We start from the raw sequence: 21,769 nt of genomic DNA, 5'->3' as shown, positions 1-21,769 counted from the left end.
ATCCTCTCTTAGCAGATACGAAGGAGGAGCTAATGATGTAAGCCTGCCATCTACTCAAAGAAAGAGGAAGAGGCGGTTTTCTTCCCCCCTCCCCACTTCCCTGGGATTATGAAACTGTAGCCCACCTACTCCTTGGGGCAGAGCCTCCTAGCCTGCCTGCTTGCATCTCTCACAAGCATCTTATCTTAATAAATCTATTTCTTACCTATGACTGTCTCTGTCCCTGAATTCCTTCTGCGCTGGGGCACAAAGAACCTGAACCTCAGTAAGTCTAGACACCAGGTGAGTGATTCTAATTTAAAAACTGTGGGTTCAAGTCCCAATCTGGATTCTGGCTAGGTTCAAGTCATACATGTTGTCAGTTTCAAAAGGTTTATTGCAGGGCCAGGCATGGAAAAAGGGGACTCATGCTAAAAAAACCCTCAAACTCCACGGTGGTTTGAGGGGGAAACATTTCTATAGGCAAAATGTGAGTTGAAAGCTGCAGGGTGCCTGACTTCCTTCTGATTGGTTGGTGGTGAGGTGATAGGGCGGTGCTCCAGGAATCTCAAGCCCAGCCTGAATTCGCCATCCTCCGTCTGGGTCCGGGGCCTCAGTTCTGACGAAGAGCTCAAAGATAGTGAGGAGGATCCTGGACCCTGCCCCAAGGCTGCACTGAGGTTCGTTGATGGCTCCTCCCTTGTCTCTGCATCCCCTTCCTTCCCTGATTAGCCCACTGTTAGAACCTGCCCTTTGGAGCTCAGGGAAGGCCAAGGAGGCTGAATGAAGCCTATTTCCTACAAAGAAGAAACAGGGGACAAGAAAGATTTGTACTTGGGAGCCCCACAGGGTCCTGCTCAGTTTCAGGACCTTGTTGGCTTCCTTCCCATGATGCCTCCAGGAGAACATGGCGGCAGCTAGACTCCAGCTTGCTTTCCACCTGGCCTGACCTGCGGCGGGGGAAGGAAGGGAGGAGAGCGCAGCTGTTGGGCTGCTTGGTCCTAGGGAAGCCCTCACACCCTCTTCGAGGTCTGAAGGGGAAGCTGCAGCCTTCTCCCTGCATTGGCTGGCTCTGAACTCTGTTTACGAGGTGAGTGCCACGTCCTTTGGCTGGATTTCTAATTCAACTCAAGGGACACACCCTAAAGAAAATCAGGAAGAATGACTCACCTATGGCCATTTACCCTGACCACAATCCCATTTGCCTGAGCTCTGCTCTGGCCAAATTCTGGCTCTGCCTTCAAAGCAGCTGATCCCATGCCCCCACTTCCTCCTGGACAGACAGGCCGTTGGGCTCCTTCAGAACTTTTCAGCAGCTCAATACCAAAGAGCATTTGACCCCGGCCTGTTTCCAGGCCCACTTGAAAGTCATACTTTGCAGATGTGGATTATGAAGCAGATAGGAAGTGCTCCAGAAGATATTTCCCCAATCTTGTCTGATTGTGCATTTCATTTGTTCAAGTAAAATATCCACATTTTAAATGCTTAGTGATTAAAAACGAGGGTGAGGACCACAAACTTGCATTCAGTTATTTATTTAGCAAAGCCTTTTCCTCAGTGCTGATGCCAGGTGCTGTGCTGGGCTTGAAAATACAAGGATGGGCAAAGACAAATGCATTTCTACCCTCATGCAGCTTATAAACCCGATGTGAGGAGTAAATTACTCAGTCCCATAGAAATAAGTGTGACATGGCAACTCTGATAAGTACTAGAAGGAAGAAGTGCATGATACCAAAAGCACTTATAACCAGGGGATTTGACCCCCGTGGGGAGGTTTGGGAAAACCTTGGAAGCCTAAGATCTGGGGTCTTTGTCCTACTTTCCAAAGTCACCAGGTAAAATTTGGGGCCGACTTTTTAAAAGCTTGTGTCTCTATTGTCTTTTCTCTGAATCCCATGTCTCCATTCACCAGAAGGGCAAAGATCCCTAAGCCTGCCCCTTAGCGATCACCAAGTTGACACAAAGCTTTGAGAAGCAGTAAAGAGAGAATCAGTCCGTTCTTGTTAAGTGCCGCTTGCTCTTCAGAACATTATTCAAAATTATGAGCACTTGGTTGGGTATGTTTGTCCCTGAGGCATGGAGATAAGAGGGCCAGTGACCCCTGGGGGCTCTAAAATAATGTAAAGGTCCTGCAGCTGCAGCTGTTTTATTAGTCACATTAGTCTGTTGGTATGTCCAGCTCTCTGAAGACAAAGCTACAGTATACTCTCTATCTCTTAAAAAGCATTTCCTCCTGTTTTAAACTTCACTCCACCTACAATTTGAACATAAGACTTAGGTGTTAACCAGACAGTCACCCCAGTCCCACTCTCTGACTTTAAGTCTGGCTCTCTTACTGCTTCTGGGACTTGGGGCCTGCTGTGTCCCCTCTCACACCTGATTTTCCTCATCTGTAAAATGGGCTTGATAGCCTCATAGTGTTGTTGCGAATTTAAAGGAGATGTTACATGCACAGGGTTCTAGTTCAGTGCCTGACTGGTGGTGAGCACTTGGCTGAGGCTGCCCACCCCCCTGCAGAAGTGTGGTGAGTAATGAAGGTAGAGGGACCCCTCGATGTCCTGTGTATGTGTGTGTGCCCCCCGTCCCCCAGTGGCTTGTTCCAAAGCCATATGGATCCTGGAAATGTTAGGAGCACAGAGTGTTCCTTCCCTCTGACAGTAGTTTTCCATAATAGAGACTGGAAAAAAACACCATCAGAATAGTCTCCTGTGTGCTCTGACAGCAGGAACTAGAGAAAAATCACTTGAGATGCCTCAAAAATATAACTTGGCACCCTGCGGTTTGCATGAGTGTGAGTGTAGAATATGAACGGGGAATCTAACACCTGCCAAACAGCAGCCCCTGCCTCTCACCCTCTGTAAAGAAACCCCTACTGAAGTGACGTGGGGAGGCCCAGACTTAGAGCTTTTCAAAGCAGGTAAATTCAAGGCAAACATTTCCTCTCTCCTTCCTGAGCGGGCCATGTGTGTTATTGCTGGAACCAAGACAGCAGGTATTGGGTAAGTGTGATGGACTGGACAGAAATTTTTCATCAGCTGGAGCCAAGTTCTCATTCTAGGTGACTCTGTGGGAGAAAAAACAGCGTTGAGTTCAGTTTGCAAATGGGAGCTTTTCTGTCTGTTCATGTTTCTAGCCCAACTTTTTCAATGCGGAAACAGGTGGTATAGCAGGAAAAAGTTTGATAGCTTTAAAAAAAAATCAAAATGCTTTGTATGGGTTTCATTATTCTCTTTGCTGTTTCTTTTGCTGAAGTGGTAGATCCTTAATAAATAGACAGTTTATTTTGTCATCCGTTTATATGAACATTTATTTATTCTTAGTCATTCAACGAGCGCATGCTAAATGTTTTCTATGTACCGGGCAGTTTTTGAGTGAGAAATTTGGACATATGGTCTGAGAAGTATAAATGAAGTTGTGAAGAAAATGGGTCAGCATGTTCAGAATCATTCCTTTCCAGAAAACCCATCACATGTGGCAGCTGAACCTAGGTGTGTGAACGTGGAATGAAGTGGGCCCACGCTTCGTGTGTATTTTGAGCCTGTCCTTTGAGGAATTCAAAGAATGGATTCACGTTCAAGGCAATACTTGTCACAATCTAGCAAAATGTACCATTTCAGAGAATTATCCATGAGTTTATTTTTCCCATCAGGGCAAGATGCTGAGGACACAGGAAAGTGGGACACACATCTTTATTGCTTCCTACACTTACCCCCTTCCCAAGGGACAGGGGTGTCATCTCTAAACCAGTCTAACCACATGTCATTCTGCCAACACACCATACTGTTTTGTATCTCTTTACCTCTTCATGTGTTGTTCCTCCTTCTGGAATATTCTGTCTTCCACTTCCCTCTAGATATCTGGTCAATCTTCAAATCCCAGTTCAGGCTTCTCATCCTTTGCCTCTTCCATACCTTAGCAGCCACTCTCTCCTCTCTGGCACCTGGAGACTTGCAAATGTCATGCTAAATTACAGCCATTTATTTATACAGATCTTCCTTGACTTATGATGAGATTACCTCCTGATAAACTCATCATAAACTGAAAATATTGGAAATAAAAAATGCCGATAACACACCTCACTCACCAAGCATCCTAGCCGAGCCAAGCCTACCTGCAGCGTGCTCAGAACACTGACATTGACCTACAGTTGAACACAATCATGTGACAAAAAGCCTATTTGTTAGTAAAGCGTTGATTATCTCATGTAATTCATTGAGTGCGGTTCTGAAGGTGAAACAGGGAAAGCTTGTTCGGGTGCAGAATGGCTGTCAGTGTATCAGTTGTTGACCCTCATGAATGCGTGGCTGCCTGTGCGCTGTGGCTCCTGCTGTTGCCCAGTATCATGGGAGAGCATCTCACTGTGTATCATTAGCCTAGGAAGAGGTCAGTATTCAACACTGAAGTGTGGTTTCTACCGAATGAGAATTGCTTTAGCACCATCGTAAAATCCAACCATTGTTAGGTCAGGGACCATCTGCGCACCCATATTTCCTGTTAAACTCTGTTGTTTCCCAACGGGTGCCATGGTGCCTGGCACAGAGGAACTGCCTAGGAGATGCACAGGAGTCTGTTGGACTGAGAGCACTGTACACTGCTTTTACAGTTCTTATTAGGTTAAAAATTTGATAGGGAAGGAGCCACTCCACGCATTTATTTGTTGAGCACCTATTATGTGCCAGGCACTCTTTTAAGTGCTAGGGATAGAGCAGTGACCAGAACAGACCAATGTCCTTTTATGATGAGACTTGCCGTCTACTCCTTTAGCTGATGGTCATGGGCTCAGCTAATAAATCTGATAACTAGGGAAGAAGAGGAAAACTGATATTGAGACATCTAGCGGTCTTTGCCACACTAGCCTTTCCCTTTCTCTGAGTTTAAATGGGCATGTGCGCATTTTTTTTTAAATGGTAGACTGTGGTAATTCCGGTTTCTTTGACTTATATGCATGTGCCGAATTTTGTTTATCATGCATCTTAAGACCTTATTTAATAGGCTGACTTATTTCTCATTTGAGGGCGTGTGTGTGTGTGTTGGGGATGGTCAGGGAGACCCAGGTTTCAGAGTACATTGTTAAAAATGCCTTCACGTACCGTTGTCACAGTAACCCACTGAGTTAGGTATGAACGACAGGTGTTATCACTCCATTTTACACATGGAAAAATAAGGCACAGAGAGTTTGAGTAAATTTGTTAAGATTAGAGAGCTAGGAGTTCCCTTCATGGCTCAGTGGTTCCCGACTAGGATCCATGAGGATGTGGGTTCGATCCCTGGCCTCACTCAGTGGGTTAAGGATCTGTCCTTGCCATGAGCTGTGGTGTAGGTTGCAGATGCAGCTTGGATCCTGTGTTGCTGTGTCTGTGGTGTAGGCTGGCAGTTGTAGCTCTGATTGGACCCCTAGCCTGGGAAATTCCATATGCTGCGAGTATGGCCCTAAAAAAAAGAAAAAAAGCAAAGATTAGAAAGCTGGTTGACAGAAGAGCCATGTCACCTGACTTGATACTTTTTTATTTGATTAAATAAGGGATGATTAAGGATGGGATTAGTTAAATAATGGTATCACATAACTCAGGATCAATGGATGACTGAAATACGTATTTTCGTTTGTAACTGCAGTTGTCTCTAGAGACGAGTGAATCCAAGTAAACCTTTTTGTGTAGAACACAGAGACGTCTTTCAACTTTCTCCTGATCTTCCACCCAAATGACTACCTTTGCTTTACATTTTTAGTCCAGATCAGCCAGTTTCCTTCTCCACAGAGAGATTGAATGCTGGTGGTGAGTGCTCCCTTGTGCTCCATTTAGCAAGCCCAGTCCTTGGGCTGGGCTTTCTCTGTGGTCACCCTGGGCCCAGTTCATCATGACCTCATGTCTAATGGCTTTGTGTTTGGCCAAGGCATTGACCCGTCAGGCCTGAGGACAGACTGTTTACATGGGTAGCATTTCCCAGTTCCTCTGCTGAGACCTGACCCTCCTTGCATGCTTGCAGATGCTCTGTGTTCCTGGGTTCCATCTGTTATATGCAATCAAGACATTCCTAAGGCAGTGTAAAGGGTCCCTCTTTGCCACACTGGAACAGAAATCTCAGAGTTTCAGGAATTAAAAAAACTACTTATCAGAGATGAAAAAGAAGTGAAAAGAAAACAAACTCTGGGAGAGAGTCTCTAAGCCTTGGATTCCTCACCTGTAAATTGACCATAATAGCACTCACCTTGAGCAGTACTATAAAAGTTAGAGATATAGATGGAAAATGCCCGGCTTAGTGCCCAGAACATATTTGATTCTCCATAAATGGGAGAGAATAAAATAAAATCTACTTTCTTCATTTTCCATAATTGAAATTTGGGCAGCAGTCCCGAGGGAGGTGAAAATACATGTTCACACACAAAACCTTGTACATGACTGTTCATAGCATTTTCCATAATAACCAAAGTGTGAAAATAACAAACCTCCATGACCTGATCAATGGATGAACAAAATATAGGCTAGCCGTACAATGGAACATTATTCAGCCATAACAAGAAATAAAGTATGGGGGGGTGGAGGGGAAGCGCTGGGGGTTTGGAATGGAAATGCTATAAAATTTGGTTGTGGTGATCATTGTAATAAATGTAATAAAGTTCATTGAGTCATAAAAAAAAAGAGAATGAAGAACTGATTCGTGCTGCAACATGGATGGACCTTGAAAACGTTGTGCTGAAGTGCAAGAGGTCAGACTCAAAAGGCCCACAGTTGATGGATTCCATTTATATGCAATGTCCAGGAAAACCAAATCCATAGAGACAGAGAGTAGACGCCTGGTGACCAGGGACTAGACAGAGGGGAAGAGGGAAGTGACTGCTAATGGGTACAGGGTTTCCTTCGGAGGTGATGAAAATCATGGTAATAGTTGCACAACTCTATGGATACACTGAAACCCACTGGATTGTGCACATTAAGAAGGTGGATGTTACATGTGTGAATTATATCTCAATAAGCTATGATTTTCAAAGTGGGGCAGCAGTAATTATGCCTTAGTTGTTGTGCAAAGAGATGTTATATATGTTGTTTGTGGGACGTGTGCCCTTAAGCTCATCCTGTGGCGCCTGTACCATTGTCTATCTTTTTTTCCGGCTCTTTTGCTCTCAGAGGGACTGAGAGAATTATATGGACCTTGTTCGGCCTGCACGAGTCAATGCGTCTTTTTCATCGACTATGCTTTCTGGGGCAGGGATATGACTGCTATCTTCCCAACCGTATTTGAAATATTTAATTACTGAAATATGTGCCTTGAGCATGTGCAGAGGGATGGGCCCTCGCTATTAAGAGGTGAAATAATGAGGTCTTTGTGTTGGGTCCCTGGTTTCCAGAGGGCCCTTGTCCTGCTGGAATATATTCATGGCATTTCAGCTTCATAGGTTATAAACAGACTTTTATCTCTAAAACCTGGATATTTGGCTTCTCTTCAAAGGATTGGAAAATCTAGTCTTTTGGGGCATAGTTTTCAACGTGGTAGCAATCAGATGCGGTTGCTCACATCTATTCCTTTTTTTTTTTTTTTTTTGCTTTTTAGGGCCGTACCTGTGGCATATGAATATTCCCAGGCTAGGGGTCCAATCAGAGCTGCAGCTGCCTACCTACTACACCACAGCCACAGCAAAGCCAGATCTGAGCCACGTCTGCAACCTACATCACAGCTCACAGTAACACCGGAGCCTTAACCCACTGAGTGAGGCCAGGGATCAAACCCTCATCCTCCTGGATACTAGTCAGGTGCATTTCTGCAGAGCCACAGCAGGAACTCCCTCTCATCTCCTCTTAACAGTCCTCCTCTCACACCATCAGTTCAGTGGCCCATCTCATTCCTTTGTTATCTCTGCTCAGCCTTTGTAGGCATTTAGGTTGGAATGGGGAAAGACCATTCCAACTGCTCATTCATTCACTTATCAAGCCCCAGGTGAGTGCCTGTTTTACACAGTAAACTCTGTTGGGAGCTGGGAGTCCTATCCTTAGGGATGAGAGTCCGGTAACAGAGAAAGACAAGGAACCAGGTGATTATGGTACACGAGCAGGTGCATGCTGGGAGCATGGGCGGGGAATGAATGTGTAATTACAGCTGTGCAGTGAGAGGTTCAGAGCTCCTGGAGACTGTTCCTGGGTCCTCTGGTGCCCTCTCTTTAGCATCAGTGCCTTTGTTGCTGACCACGCGGGAGAACATTTCATTAGTAATTCCATTTCTTCAGGGCACATCCACAAATTTTAAAACAATAGAATTGGAAAATTTGGCAAGGAAAAGAGGAAATGAAGAGTGGATGAAAAGGAGTGGCAAGAAGAGTAAACAAAGGACCCAGGAGAAGAAAAACAGGAAAAAGAGTACTGAGACAAACCAGAAACATATTTATCTTGTCTCAGACACTGCCAATGATCTTTTCATGGAATTCCAAGAGTTTTGACTCCAAGGAAAATTATGCTGAAGGAAACTTCAACAAAGCTTATAGGAGACGAATGAATCTTCCCATTTTTCTTGTTTTATTTCCAACCATCCTTGCGTGCTGAGATGATCGCATTGGCCAGGTTCATTAATACCTCTGAGAGGTCAGGAGGCGTCCTTCCCGTTTCACAGGTGGCCATCCACTCTCTGCGATGGGGGATTTGAGCTAGGGTTGGGAGAGAGCATTGGAAGGCTGGAAGGAAAAGTCCAACTGACAGTAGTCTAACTCCTACCATTTGTGTGAAGCATAACCTCTCATTCTAAGCCTTCTTTTCTATAACAGGGAGATAAAAATAATGCCTAACTTCACTAATCATAAGGCTCAAAATAGGACCGTGTGTTACTGACAGGTGAGGGGTTCTAACACCAAGAGAGGAAAACTATAGCTCACAATCAAAATGATCAAGAAAAGACTCATTTGTAGTGTATTTAATACCTATTTGTAATATGGCTAATAGATATACATAGGCCATACTGATTTTATTAAGATGATATTGGGCTTTGAATTGACTGTTAACTGGTCACTTGGCAAATTTTACCATTGCTCTTTCCTGCTCTTTGGGAATGAAGTGGATTTGTTGCTTGTATGTACAGCATTAAATATTTCTTTTTAGGTCACTCTTCCCTGGTCCTCAGGTGTGTAATGCCTGTGATTGTCTCTGAGATTAAGTGGGACATAACTGAGGAGGGACACTTGGGGAGTGTAAGTATTTACTTTTTGGTGAGGAGAGTTTCTTGAGGAGTTTTCCTGATTTCTTCATTCCTTAGGAAGAATGGCTACGAATTGACTTGGTAGATGTAGGAAAGGGATTTTGTTGGGAGAAATCCCCAACCCCCCAGTTCATATTTGTATCCTTAACCATATCCATATCTAGTTTCTACCCAGCAGACGGATTCTAGATCTTTAAACAACTCTACCCAGTAACCGAGAAGCAAGAGTCCATCATACTTGGCCAGGTGGTCCAGCATATTTCTTCTTCCTTGGCAGAACAGCTGCTGGGGAGGCTGTCCAGGAGAGCAGGGACAGAGGAGATGGGACTTGATGACATGCCCTTTCTTGAAGGTGGATTTCACTCGTTGCTTCCCAAAGTGACGTTTTATTTTTAGGTGGAGGCTCTTTATTTTCTCCACCCAGGAGTCATCCTTGCTGATTGAAAACATGAGGCAATTAAGAGGGTAACTCAGTTTTTGAAGTCTCAAGTTGGAAAATTCATTTTTTGCCAATGTGCTCGTCATGGTGTGACTTGTCCAGGTGATGACTAACTTTGTTGTTCATTCCATCATGGGTCCCTGGAGCCTTTGGCGGGGGGCGGGGGGCGGGGGTGGGGGGCATGTATTTTGCAGAATTTGAGGCAGCCGAGATCAATCAAGGCACAGCGTTGCCTTCATCCTGCCCCACTGACTGCAGTCCTGTTGTTCTGTAGCATCGGAAGTCCAGACTTTCTGGGCTGGCAGGGAAGTGAATCACATTCCTTTAGTGTCAGTATAGACGGATGTGATCAAGGCACCATGTCCTCAGTGTTCCACCTGCCGAGAGGTCCAGTCTGCACCTTTATATGGCTCCAGTGGCCCCTCACTTAACCAGTGTGAGTTCAGACCTCAGAACCTCAGTAGGACTTGTGGTAAAAAAAAAAAAGTGAGTCTGTTCCAATTATTTCAAATTGGCTGTTGGTGAAGGAGCCGAGACTGAGAAATGAAAACTGACCCTCTAAAACAAGGAGAAATATCAGTGTGTTTAGACGTTGCCAAAGAAATCTCAATTTTGTTTTTGGCCACAGCCAAGTAGTAAAGCTCTGTCATCGTGCAGACAGTTCTGCTCCAAGAGCTCTTGCTTTTCCCTGTAACCATGACAATGCACCTGCTGGCCTGGGAACTTCATTAGCCAAGGAGGTCCCTGTACCTGTTGTTGACTGTATATTCAGTGTATGTTTACCCATGTCCCAATTTGTCTTTGAATCTGAGACTCATGGGCCTTTGCTGACATGCATAGCTGGGGAAGAGGAAGAGGAAAGAGGCAACAGGCACTAGAAACAGAGTCAGAGAGAAAGCAAATGTGTGGCTTTATGGTGAGAGGAGATCCAGACTTCCCTCTGAGGCTGTGTGGATATTGCACCTCTATCCACCAGCGCTTTCATTTCAGGTACTAGCTCCAAAGAAAGCCAGCAAAGACTATAAGGAGGGCACCAGCCACAAGCACCACAGCTGTATCAGGGCCATAGCTCTCCTGAAGGTGGAACAGGGAGACCTCTTAGTGGTTGGGAGGTCCTGGTGCTTCTTAGAGATAAAGGAAATCACTGACCCAATGGGGCCTTCAAAGACAGCGAGTTACATAAGGATTGACACAACTCAGGAGCTGAGCTCTCCCTGCTAAGCGTGATGATTTAAGTGTGACTCTGCTCTGACTGGGAGAATCGAGGCAAAGACTGAGCAGGCTTAGCATCCTGGGACCCTGATCTTCTGGCCAGTGCCTGATTGTGCTTTTATGAACAGTAGTTTTCCAGTTTGGTTAACGACTATAAATGCCTTGTAGACCACCTCTCCAGATGTCTCTTCCCATCATTTGTTTTCTTTTCCTTTTTTTTTTTTCTCCTTTGTAGAGCTGCACCCATGGCATATGGAGGTTCCTAGCCTAAGGGTCAAATTGGATCAACAGCTGCCAGCCTTTGCCCCAGCCATGGCAAGGCAGGATCTGAGCCACATCTGTGACCTACCATAGCTCACAGCAACACCGGATCAACCACTGGGGAGGCCAGGGATCGAACCTGCCACCTCATGGTTACTAATCGGATTCATTTCTGCTGCACGACAATAGGAACTCCTCATTTGTTTTCTTCAAGGACTCCTTGAGTGAATCTGTCACCTTCCCAGGTGTCTTTCCTGATCTGATTGGGAGAAGGACAGCAGACTCATTTCCCATGGAACTGGAAGGAGCTGTCAGGTTGGGAGAAAGGCCTTGGCTTCCCCTGAAGGGGTTCACACACTCTTGTGTCCTCAACTTCCTCGCTCGAGGGAAAAATCCATCTTAGCGGCAGAGTTCTGTGTGCCCCGTTGCTGGTGGAGCCTCACAGCAGGTCAGACACTGCCCCGTTACATTTTCTGCAGGATTCTGAAAACAACTTTTAACTCAAGCTTCGTGTTTTCTCCAGGGAGCTTGCATCTGGACCTTTGCTGGATCTCTCCAGCCCTCTGAACAGACCAGCGCCTGCATGCTTTCATGATTATGTATTCAAACGGAAACAGATTTTCATCAGAGGAATTAAAAGGCAGCAGTTAGAAGTGTCTGCCTAGATTTCTGTTTATTTGCTTGCTCCAGGGCAGTGGAAGGCAGGGCAGTTGGTCTTGGGGGGAATGCAAGCCTTCTTTGGTCGGCTAGGGTGGGCCTCACTGGTCTCCCTCTGGGAGGGTGCAGGGGACTGACCCAACACATCAAAGGCCAGGGTGGATGGACCTGTGTCCACAGCTGGAGGAGGGTTTGTTCATTTCCTCAGAAGCCTGAGAACAAAAGCATCTTAACAATTCGGGGAAGTAATTATATAGGAAATTAAAAAAACCAATCAGGACAGTATTTAAAATCTCTGCCTCTGCTTTTAATTAGACACATCTATTTTTGTATACTCTAAGCGGCTAATTTCTCAGGATGCTTGTCAGTAGTGGATACTTAGGTAGAGTTTGGAGTTGTTTAGTCTGTTAACACCAGGCAAATAAATAAACATTAGACACTGAGACCTTTGTTAAATTTTAACTTTGTTAAAGAGATTAAGAGGAAATGAATCAATATATCAGAAGGGCAAGGAGAATATAAGTCCTGGGAAATGAAGAAATGACAATCAAGGAAAAATAGGTGCTGTATGCATGTTCCTACCCTGTTGATAAGTAATTGGAGAAAAGTATAGAATTCCTAAAACTTTTGACTCATACTGTAGTCATATTTTTTGTTTCGTTTTGTTTTATTTTTATTTATTTATTTATTTTTTTTGTCTTTTGTCTTTTTGTTGTTGTTGTTGTTGCTATTTCTTGGGCCGCTCCCGCGGCATATGGAGGTTCCCAGGCTAGGGGTCCAATCGGAGCTGTAGCCACTGGCCTACGCCAGAGCCACAGCAACGCGGGATCCGAGCCGCGTCTGCAACCTACACCACAGCTCACGGCAACGCCGGATCGTTAACCCACTGAGCAAGGGCAGGGACCGAACCTGCAACCTCATGGTTCCTAGTCGGATTCGTTAACCACTGCGCCACGACGGGAACTCCTCGTTTTGTTTTAAATTACTCATAGCCCCTCCTCCCTTTTTTAAAATGGCTGCACCTGCAGCATATGGAGGTTTCCAAGCTAGGGGCTGAATCAGAGTTATCGCTGCCCGCCTACGCCACAGCCACAGCCCCACCAGATCCAAGCTGCATCTGCGACCTACACTGCAGCTTGTGACAACGCTGGATCCTTAACCCACCGAGTGAGGCCAGAGATCAAACCCACATCCTCATGGAGATAATGTTGGGTCCTTAACCCACTGAGTCACAGTGGAAACTCCACTCATAGTATTTTGAGTGAAGAATAATGTGCACTGGAGCTGATTCTCAGTTTCAGGAATTGCTCTACACATGCTTCATTCTGGGAGGTGAGTGGTTTGACACTTAGTGTGCCCTTCCTGGCTATGATGCTGGACCTCACAATGGACATTGGTGGCTTGTGGCCATGTTTGACAGTGGATATGATTTTTGCTGACATGCTGCACTTCTGGGCACAGTTGCAAGCGGGATGGAGACTGTGTCTCTCTCCCACGTTGCTTCCTGGCCCACTTTCCCACCTACTTGTACTAGCCCGTCTTTGTCCCAGTGTACTCACCTTGTGTCCCCCAACTCTGTCAGCTGCACACATCACCTCTCTTCCCTCCGGATAATGGAATGTCCAGCTGGACCTCTGAGTGTCTCTCCCTCCAGACCTTGTTTTGAAGAAAGGAGCTGGCTCTAATCTGATTTCCAGAAAATACTTGGAAGTAGATCAAGTTAGCCATTGGCATCACCTCCTGGTCCTCTATTTTTTGAATAGTGACTTAATTAAGTATAGTTTTAGTTCAGAGATCCATTATATGTGATAAAATTTTCAAATATTCGTCATATACCACTCTTTCCCATTTTTCTATACCATGTGACTTAAGCTACATGCCTTCATGTTACTTGGTGTTTTATAGAAATTTATTTCCTATGTAACATGGAGTATGCTGTGCTTAACAATTTATGTTTTTTCTCTAGAACATGCCTTAATATTCTCTCTCTTAAAGGTTTCATGTGTTACTTCTGGAGCAGGAGTGACCACCAAAAGCTCAAGTAGGAGAAACAAAAACCATTATAGATTGGGTTTCATGAAATCCTACTTACTGAAATCACCATAAATGGAAGAAGGGACCACTGTTCACGTCTCTTCATTTGCTCTTTTCAAAGCCATGCTCCCAGGGAACCCCTGGGGCTGATAATGCTAGTAGCTTTCCTTCCCAGTAGGCACTGCTGAATTGCCAATAACCTATAAGCATTTTTGTTCCCTTTTAAGAGTCTCAGACACCTCTCTCTTCCCATGGCTTTCTTTCTTGTTTTCCCTTTCACCCTCTCTCCCTTCTCCTTCCTTCCTGTCTTGATCTTATTCAGTGTACACTCTCTGACATCAACATCATGAACATTTTCTCAGGTCAGTCTCCCAAAGCAATAGAGATTAGAGCAAAAATAAACCCATGGGGCCTATCAAACTGAAAATCTTTTGCACAGCAAGGGAAACCAAAAAGAAAACAAAAAGACAACTTACAGAATGGGAGAAAATAGTTTCAAACGATGCAACGGACAAGGGCTTAATCTCTAGAATATATAAACAACTTATACAACAGCAAAAAAGCCAATCAACCAATGGAAAAATGGGCAAAAGACCTGAATAGACTGTTCTCCAAGGAAGATATACAGATGGCCAGCAAACACATGAAAAAATGCTCAACATCGCTGATTATAAGAGAAATGCAAATCAAAACTACCACGAGATACCACCTCACACCTGTCAGAATGGCCATCATTAAGAAGTCCACAAATAACAAGTGCTGGAGGGGTTGTGGAAAAAAGGGAACCCTCCTGCACAGCTGGTGGGAATGTAAACTGGTACAGCCACTATGGAGAACAGTTTGGAGATACCTTAGAAATCTATACGTAGAACTTCCATATGACCCCACAATCCCACTCTTGGGCATCTATCCGGACAAAACTCTGCTTTAAAGAGACACATGCACCTGCATGTTCATTGCAGCCCTATTCACAATAGCCAGGACATGGAAACAACCCAAATGTCCATCGACAGATGACTGGATTCGGAAGAGGTGGTATATATACACAATGGATACTACTCAGCCATAAAAAAGAACAAAATAATGCCATTTGCAGCGACATGGATGGAACTAGAGACTCTCATACTGAGTGAAATGAGTCAGAAAGACAAATACCATATGATATCACTTATAACTGGAATCTAAAATACAGCACAAATGAACATCTCCACAGAAAAGAAAATCATGGACTTGAAGAATAGACTTGTGGCTGCCTGAAGGGAGAGGGAGGGAGTGGGAGGGATCCGGAGCTTGGGGTTATCGGATATAACTTGGAATAGATTTACAAGGAGGTCCTGCTGAGTAGCATTGAGAACTATGTCTAGATACTCATGTTGCAACAGAACAAAGGGTGGGAAAAAAAATGTATACTTGTAAGAGTAACTTGATCCCCATGCTGTACAGCAGGAAAAATAAAAAATAAAATAAAATAAAAAAATGAAAGAAGTCAGGAATAGCAGTTGAATTTTGGTAAAGGCCTTTATAGCATTTACAGAAATAGTCATATGATTTTTCTTTAATTCTGTTAACATAGTGAATTATACTAATGGATGTCCTTACTCTTAGGCCGTGCTACATAGTATTTTCTTAATGCTGTTTGCAATATATTTTTTTTTTTTTGTCTTTTGTCTTTTGTCTTTTTGTTGTTGTTGTTGTTGTTGTTGTTGCTATCTCTTGGGCCGCTTCCGCGGCATATGGAGGTTCCCAGGCTAGGGGTTGAATCGGAGCTGTAGCCACCGGCCTACGCCAGAACCACAGCAACGCGGGATCCGAGCCGCGTCTGCGACCTACACTACAGCTCACGGCAACGCCGGATCATTAACCCACTGAGCAAGGGCAGGGACCGAACCCGCGACCTCATGGTTCCTAGTCGGATTCGTTAACCACTGCGCCACGGCGGGAACTCCTGTTTGCAATATTTTATTTAGATTTTTACAGTATATTAATTGAAAGATATTGATATGTAGTTGAGTATGTGTATCTTTATCAGGTTTAGATATCAACATTGTACTCACATTATTAAAAGGACTTGGAGTTTTCATTTTTTTTTCTCTTATGCCCTGGAGAACAAGCTGCATAGCACCGGAAATATCTAATCTATTAAGATATCTGGTAGAATTCCCCCATGAAGCCATCTGGGCCTAGTGTTTTCTTTTTTCTCCTTTCTTTCCTCTAAGAAAATTGTTCTATTTAAGTTTTATATTGCTGCAGAAGTCAATTTTACTGACATGCATTTTGCTAGGAAATATTGCATTATATTTAGTTTTCAAGTTTATTTAAAAAATTTTTATTTTATTTTGGAGTATACTTGATTTACAATGTTATATTTCAGATGTACAGCAAAGTGATTCACTTATACATATACATATATCCATTCTTTTTCAGATTCTTTTCCTATATAGATTATTACAGAATATTGAGTTGAGTTCTCTGTACTATACAGTAGGTCCTTGTTGATTATCTATTTTATGTATAGTAACATATATATATTAACCCCAAACTCTTAATTTATCCCCACCCACCCCGACCTTTCCCCCTTGGTAAACATAAGTTTGTTTTCTAAAATATAATTTTTTTTTTTAGATTCCACAAATAAGTGATATCATATATTATTTTTCTTTGTCTGTCTTACTTCACTTAGTATGATAATCTCTAGGTCTGCCCATGTTGCTGCAAATGGCATTATTTCATTCCTTTTTATTGCTGAATAATATTCCTTTGTGTATGTGTATATATATATATACACAACATCTTCTTTATTCAGTCCTCTGTCAATGGACATTTAGGTTGCTTCACTGTTTTGGCTATTGTAAAGAGTATTATGGTGAACATTGAGGTGCATGTGTCTTTTTGAATTACATTTTTGTCTGGATATATGCCCAGGAGTGGAATTTCTGGATCATTTGTGATAGTTCTATTTTTAGTCTTTTAAGGAAGTTCCATACGGTTCTCTATAGTGATTATACCAATATACATTCCCAACAACCGTGTAGGAGAGTTCCCTTTTCTCCACATCCTTTCTAGCCCTTATTGTTTGTGGACTTTTTTTTTTCTTTTTATGGCTGTACTTATGGCATATGGAAGTCCCTAGGCTAGGGGTGGAACTGGAGCTGCAGCTGCAGCTTATGCCACAGCCATTGCAACACCCAATACTTAGCCCACTTAGTGAGGCTGGTGATCAAACCTGCATCCTCACAGAGACAATGTTGAGTCCTTCACCCCCTGAGCCACAATGGGAAATCCTGTTTGTAGACTTTTTGATGACGGCCATTCTGACTGGCGTGAGGCAATACCTCATTGTAATTTTGATTGGCATTTCTCAAATAATTAGCAATGTTGAGCATCTTGTCATGTGCCTATTGGCCACCTGTATGTCTTCTTTGGAGAAATGTCTGTTTAGATCTTCGGCACATTTTTTGATTTTTAAAAAATATATATATCAAGTTGTGTGAGCTGTTTGTATATTTTGGAAATTAATCCCTTTGTTTGCAAATATTTTCTCCCATTCTATGGGTTGTCCTTTTGTTTTGTTTATGGTTTCCTTTGCTGAGCAAAAGCTTTTACGTTTAACTACTTCCCATTTGTTTATTTTTGTATTTATTTTCATTACTCTGGGAGGTGGATTCCAAAAAGATATTGCTACAATTTATGTCAAAGAGTGTTCTGTCTGTTTTCCTCTGAGAGTTTTATATGCAATATTGAGTTTAGGTCTTTAATCCATTTTGAGTTTATTTTTGTGTATGGTGTTAGCAAACATTCCAGATTCACTGTTGTACATGTAGCTCTCCAGTTTTCCCGGCATCACTCACTGAAGAGAGTGTTTTTTCCATTGCATATTCTTGCTTCCTTTGACATAGCTTCATTGACCATAGGAGTGTGGTTTATTTCCGGGCTTTCTCTCCAGTTCCACTGATCTACATTTCTGCTTGTGTATCATTACCATACTTTTGTTCTGGTTGCTTTTTAGGGCCACATCCATGGGCACGTGGAAGTTCCCAGGCTAGGGGTTGAATCACCTACAGCTGCTGGTCTACACTGCAGCCACAGCAACGCAGGATCCGAGCCACGTCTGCAACCTATACCACAGCTCATGGCAATGCTGGATCCTTAACCCACTGAACGCGGCCAGGGATGGAACCCGCCATGGTTTACTAGGCAGTTTGTTTGCACTGCGCCACAACGGGAACTCCCTTTTGTCTCTTTAGGTAGGTTTATTCCTAGGTATTTTATTCTTTTTGATGTGGTAGTAAATAAGATTGTTTCCCTAATTTCTTTCTGATCTTTCATTGTTAATCTATAGAAATGCAACAGTTAATTTTGTATCCTGCAACTTTACTGAACTCGTTGATGAACTCTAGTGGTGTACTGGTAGCATCTTTAGGATTTTCTGTATATAATATCATGTTATCTGCAAACAGTGACAGTTTTACTTTTTTTCCAATTTGGATTCCTTTTATTTCTTTTTCTTCTCTGATTGCTATGACTGAGACTTCCAAAACTATGCTGAATGGAAGTGGCAGGAAGGGACATCCTTGTCTTCTTGTTCCTGATCTTAGAGGAAATGCTTTCAGCATTTCATTGAGTCAAATTATTTTTCATTGAGTTGTACAAAGTAATAGCTTATGATTCGTTAAAAAAATTTCTTTCATATCGATGGTATTTCTCTCATTTTTGTCATTTCTTACATTTATTTTTTTATTTTTTTTTCATTTCTTATATTTAATATTTATGTTGTTTTTGGTTAAATTAACTAGTGGTTGTCTTTTGTTGATTTTTTTTTCTCAAAAAGTAACACCTTAAAAAAATTAGTTTTCTTTTTGATTTTCTTACCTTATGACTTTCTGTCTTTATTTGTTTAGTCTTGTTTGTTTTACTGCTTTTTTTTCCCCTAGCTTTTTGGGTTGAGAGTCAACTCATTTATTTTTATTGGTTTAAGGATATAAGACTGAATTTTTCTCTGACCACTGCTTTAATTGTATTTCCAAATGCTGATATCTAGTGTTTTCATTATTTGTTTATAGACGTTCCAAAGTTGATTTGTATTTCTTCTTTCACTAATTTCAATAATTGCTTAATATAGAGCTTCTAATGGAATTTTAGTGGTTTTGTTTTATTACTAATTTCTAGTTTTACAACATTGTGGTTAGAGTCTATAAAACTGTTTATATTATTCCATTTTCATAGAGGCTTTCTTCGTAGTGTGATTGTTGGTGAATTTTTGGTAAATGTTTCAAGAGCACTTAAGAAAAAGCTTGGGAGTTCGCGTCGTGGCGCAGTGGTTAACGAATCTGACTAGGAACCATGAGGTTGCGAGTTCGATCCCTGCCCTTGCTCAGTGGGTTAAAGATCCGGTGTTGCCGTGAGCTGTGGTGTGGGTTGCAGACATGGCTCGGATCCTGCGTTGCTGTGGCTCTGGCATAGGCCGGCGGCTATAGCTCTGATTAGACCTTTAGCGTGGGAACCCCCATATGCCGCAGGAGCAGCCATAGAAATGGCAAAAAGACAAAAAAAGAAAGAAAGAAAAATGTTATCCTCTATTGCTGTGTTCTGTAGGTCCTCTGTGTATTTACTTTCTTCCCATTTGCACTTTCTTCAACTGAAAGTGGTATATTAACATCTCTCATCATTGGTGCTTGTTTTTCTTTGCAGTTTCTATACTTTCTGCTATAGACAAACCACAGCCTGCAGACCAGCTGCTTATGTCTGTAAATAAAGCTTTATGGGCACACAGCAATGCTTAGTCCTTTATGTATTGTGTGTGGCTGCTTCATTGCTACAATAGCAGAGTTAAGTAGTTGCAACAGAGAATGTATGGTCTACAAGCCTAATATAGTCACTATCTGGCCATAAAGAAAAGTTTACCAGCCCCATACTATATGAAGTTACATGGATATTCACATTTATTATATCTTTGATGTGAATCAAATCCTTTATAATTATTATTATAATTGTTATCTCCCTTTGTCATGTTCAATAATTTTTGGCCTGAATTCTACCTTATTTGATGTCAAGCTTACAACCCCTGAATTCCTTCTTTCTTTTCAAATTAATTAGAACATCTGTTCATCTTTAGGCATTCTGAATAATTTTGTTTTATTTTATTGTATTTTTTAAATGGTTTTTATTTTTTCCATTATAGCTGGTTTACAGCTGGTTCTGGCAATTTTCTACAGTACAGAAAGTGAATAACTTTGTTTTAGGTGTGTATCTTATACAGAGCATGAATTTGCTTTGTGATTCACTTTGAAAATATGTTTGTTTTAATAAGTGAGTTAAGCTCTTTTTTAAGTACATCAGTTTGTTAAACTTTCAAGGTAGAACAGAAACCAGTTTTGTATGCGTTGTTTGAAGACTTTTGAAGGTACTGTATTTTGTGTAAATGATGGTAGAGTTAAGCTAAAATAGATAGCTGGAGATACCTTGGATTTTGAATTTTATGCTAAGGTCTGTTACCATGACTTTGGCCTCTAGTGCATGTGATTAAAGCAGCACTGACTAAAAATTTTGTTGGACTTGAAATGAAGATGCAACTGAATAATTGCTTAATTTGAGGGCCATTGTTATTGAAGTTCAAAGGCTGAGTGTACATCTTGGATAACTTAAAATGAAAACAACTAGGCAGAGTTTCCTTGTGGCACAGCAGGTTAAGGAGCTGGCATCGTCACCACTGCAACAGGTTGGGTTGCTGTTCTCGTGCAGTTTCAATCCTGGGCTTGGGAATTTGCTGTGGGCAAGGCCAAAAAAAAAAGGGGGGGGGAACTTTCCAAGAATATTAGTTAACTAACTCTTGTTTAATTCATTTTATGTTTGTACTGTTTTAGTACAATCACTTATTGATTCTACTGTTGGCCGTCTTGCTTACAGGTCTAATGACACAGAGATGGTTTTAAGCAGTATCTCTCATTTTAGAAATTCATTATCTAGTTTGGACCAAAGGGAGTCATTTTCATATGCACAATTTCTGGAGCTGGCCATTCTCCTTTCAGTTCATCTGGGGTCCTTTGGATTTCCCCCTCTTTCTTTGGATGACATACTCACTGAACTGTATTCTTTTTCTCATGCAGGGCAGCCACTGATCACAATGTGGATAACACAACAGAAATACTCAGGGAGTGGTTGAAGAACGTACAGAGAGCCTATCACTATGTGGAGTGGAGGCCTATGGATGAACCTGAGTGAGTAGCGAGTGAACATTTTGTGAACTCATCATTTACCCTTCCCCACCCACCTCATTTCCAGCCAGTTAGCCTTCCAATCTTGGATGCACCTGTGACTTTTTCTTGTCTTTCATCTTTGTATCTAGTGAGTTTCAAAGATCTGCCCCTTCCTTCTTGACAAATCTTCATGTCTTTCTTCCTCTTTACTCCTGCAGCTACCAGCCAAGTTCAGGTTTTCATTAGTTCCTAAGTAAACTACCACAGCAGTACATATTTTAAAATATTGATATTATGTATTCATATTTTGAGTATGAATCAATTATACTTGGGGGATCATAGTGATAATTTGTATACTTTTTCCATACACCTTGCTTTTTTACTTTTCATAGTGTGGTGATCATGCCACAGCAATTATTAAGGAGCATCTTCATTATTATTATTAATTTTTTTTTGGTCTTTTGTCTTTTTAGGGCTGCACCTGTGGCATATGGAGGTTCCAAGGCTAGGAGTAAAAGTGGAGCTGTAGCTGCTGGCTTACACCACAGCCACAGCAACTGAGGATCGAAGCCACATCTGCAACCTACACCACAGCTCACAGCAACGCCGGATCCTTAACCCACTGAGCAAGGTCAGGGATCAAACCTGCATCCTCATGGATGCCAGTCAGATTCGTTTTCACTGAGCCATGACAGGAACTCCAGATCTTCATTATTTTTGTGACAGCAGAGTATCCATTATATGGATGTACCAAAATTATTTAATCAACCTCCTACTGATGGACATTTGCATTGTTTCCAATCTTTGCCACAGCAAT

The 21,769-nt window shown here is 42.4% G+C and overlaps 1 protein-coding gene across 1 annotated transcript in view; it reads left to right on the top strand.

Annotated features, from left to right (window-relative positions):
* The window catches only part of COLGALT2 (collagen beta(1-O)galactosyltransferase 2), a 141,287-nt gene that overhangs the window by 55,624 nt on the left and 63,894 nt on the right, over window positions 1–21,769 (top strand). Inside the window, exon 2 of the mRNA XM_003482738.4 lies at window positions 20,863–20,973. Coding sequence (XP_003482786.2) covers window positions 20,863–20,973 — 111 coding nt within the window. The remainder of the gene's footprint in view (window positions 1–20,862; window positions 20,974–21,769) is intronic.

The sequence above is a fragment of the Sus scrofa genome, chromosome 9, assembly GCF_000003025.6.
Source record: "Sus scrofa isolate TJ Tabasco breed Duroc chromosome 9, Sscrofa11.1, whole genome shotgun sequence".
NCBI classification, from domain to species: Eukaryota; Metazoa; Chordata; class Mammalia; order Artiodactyla; family Suidae; genus Sus; species Sus scrofa.
The sequence above is the reverse complement of the archived record's forward strand: the minus strand, read 5'-3'. Positions and strand labels throughout refer to the sequence as shown.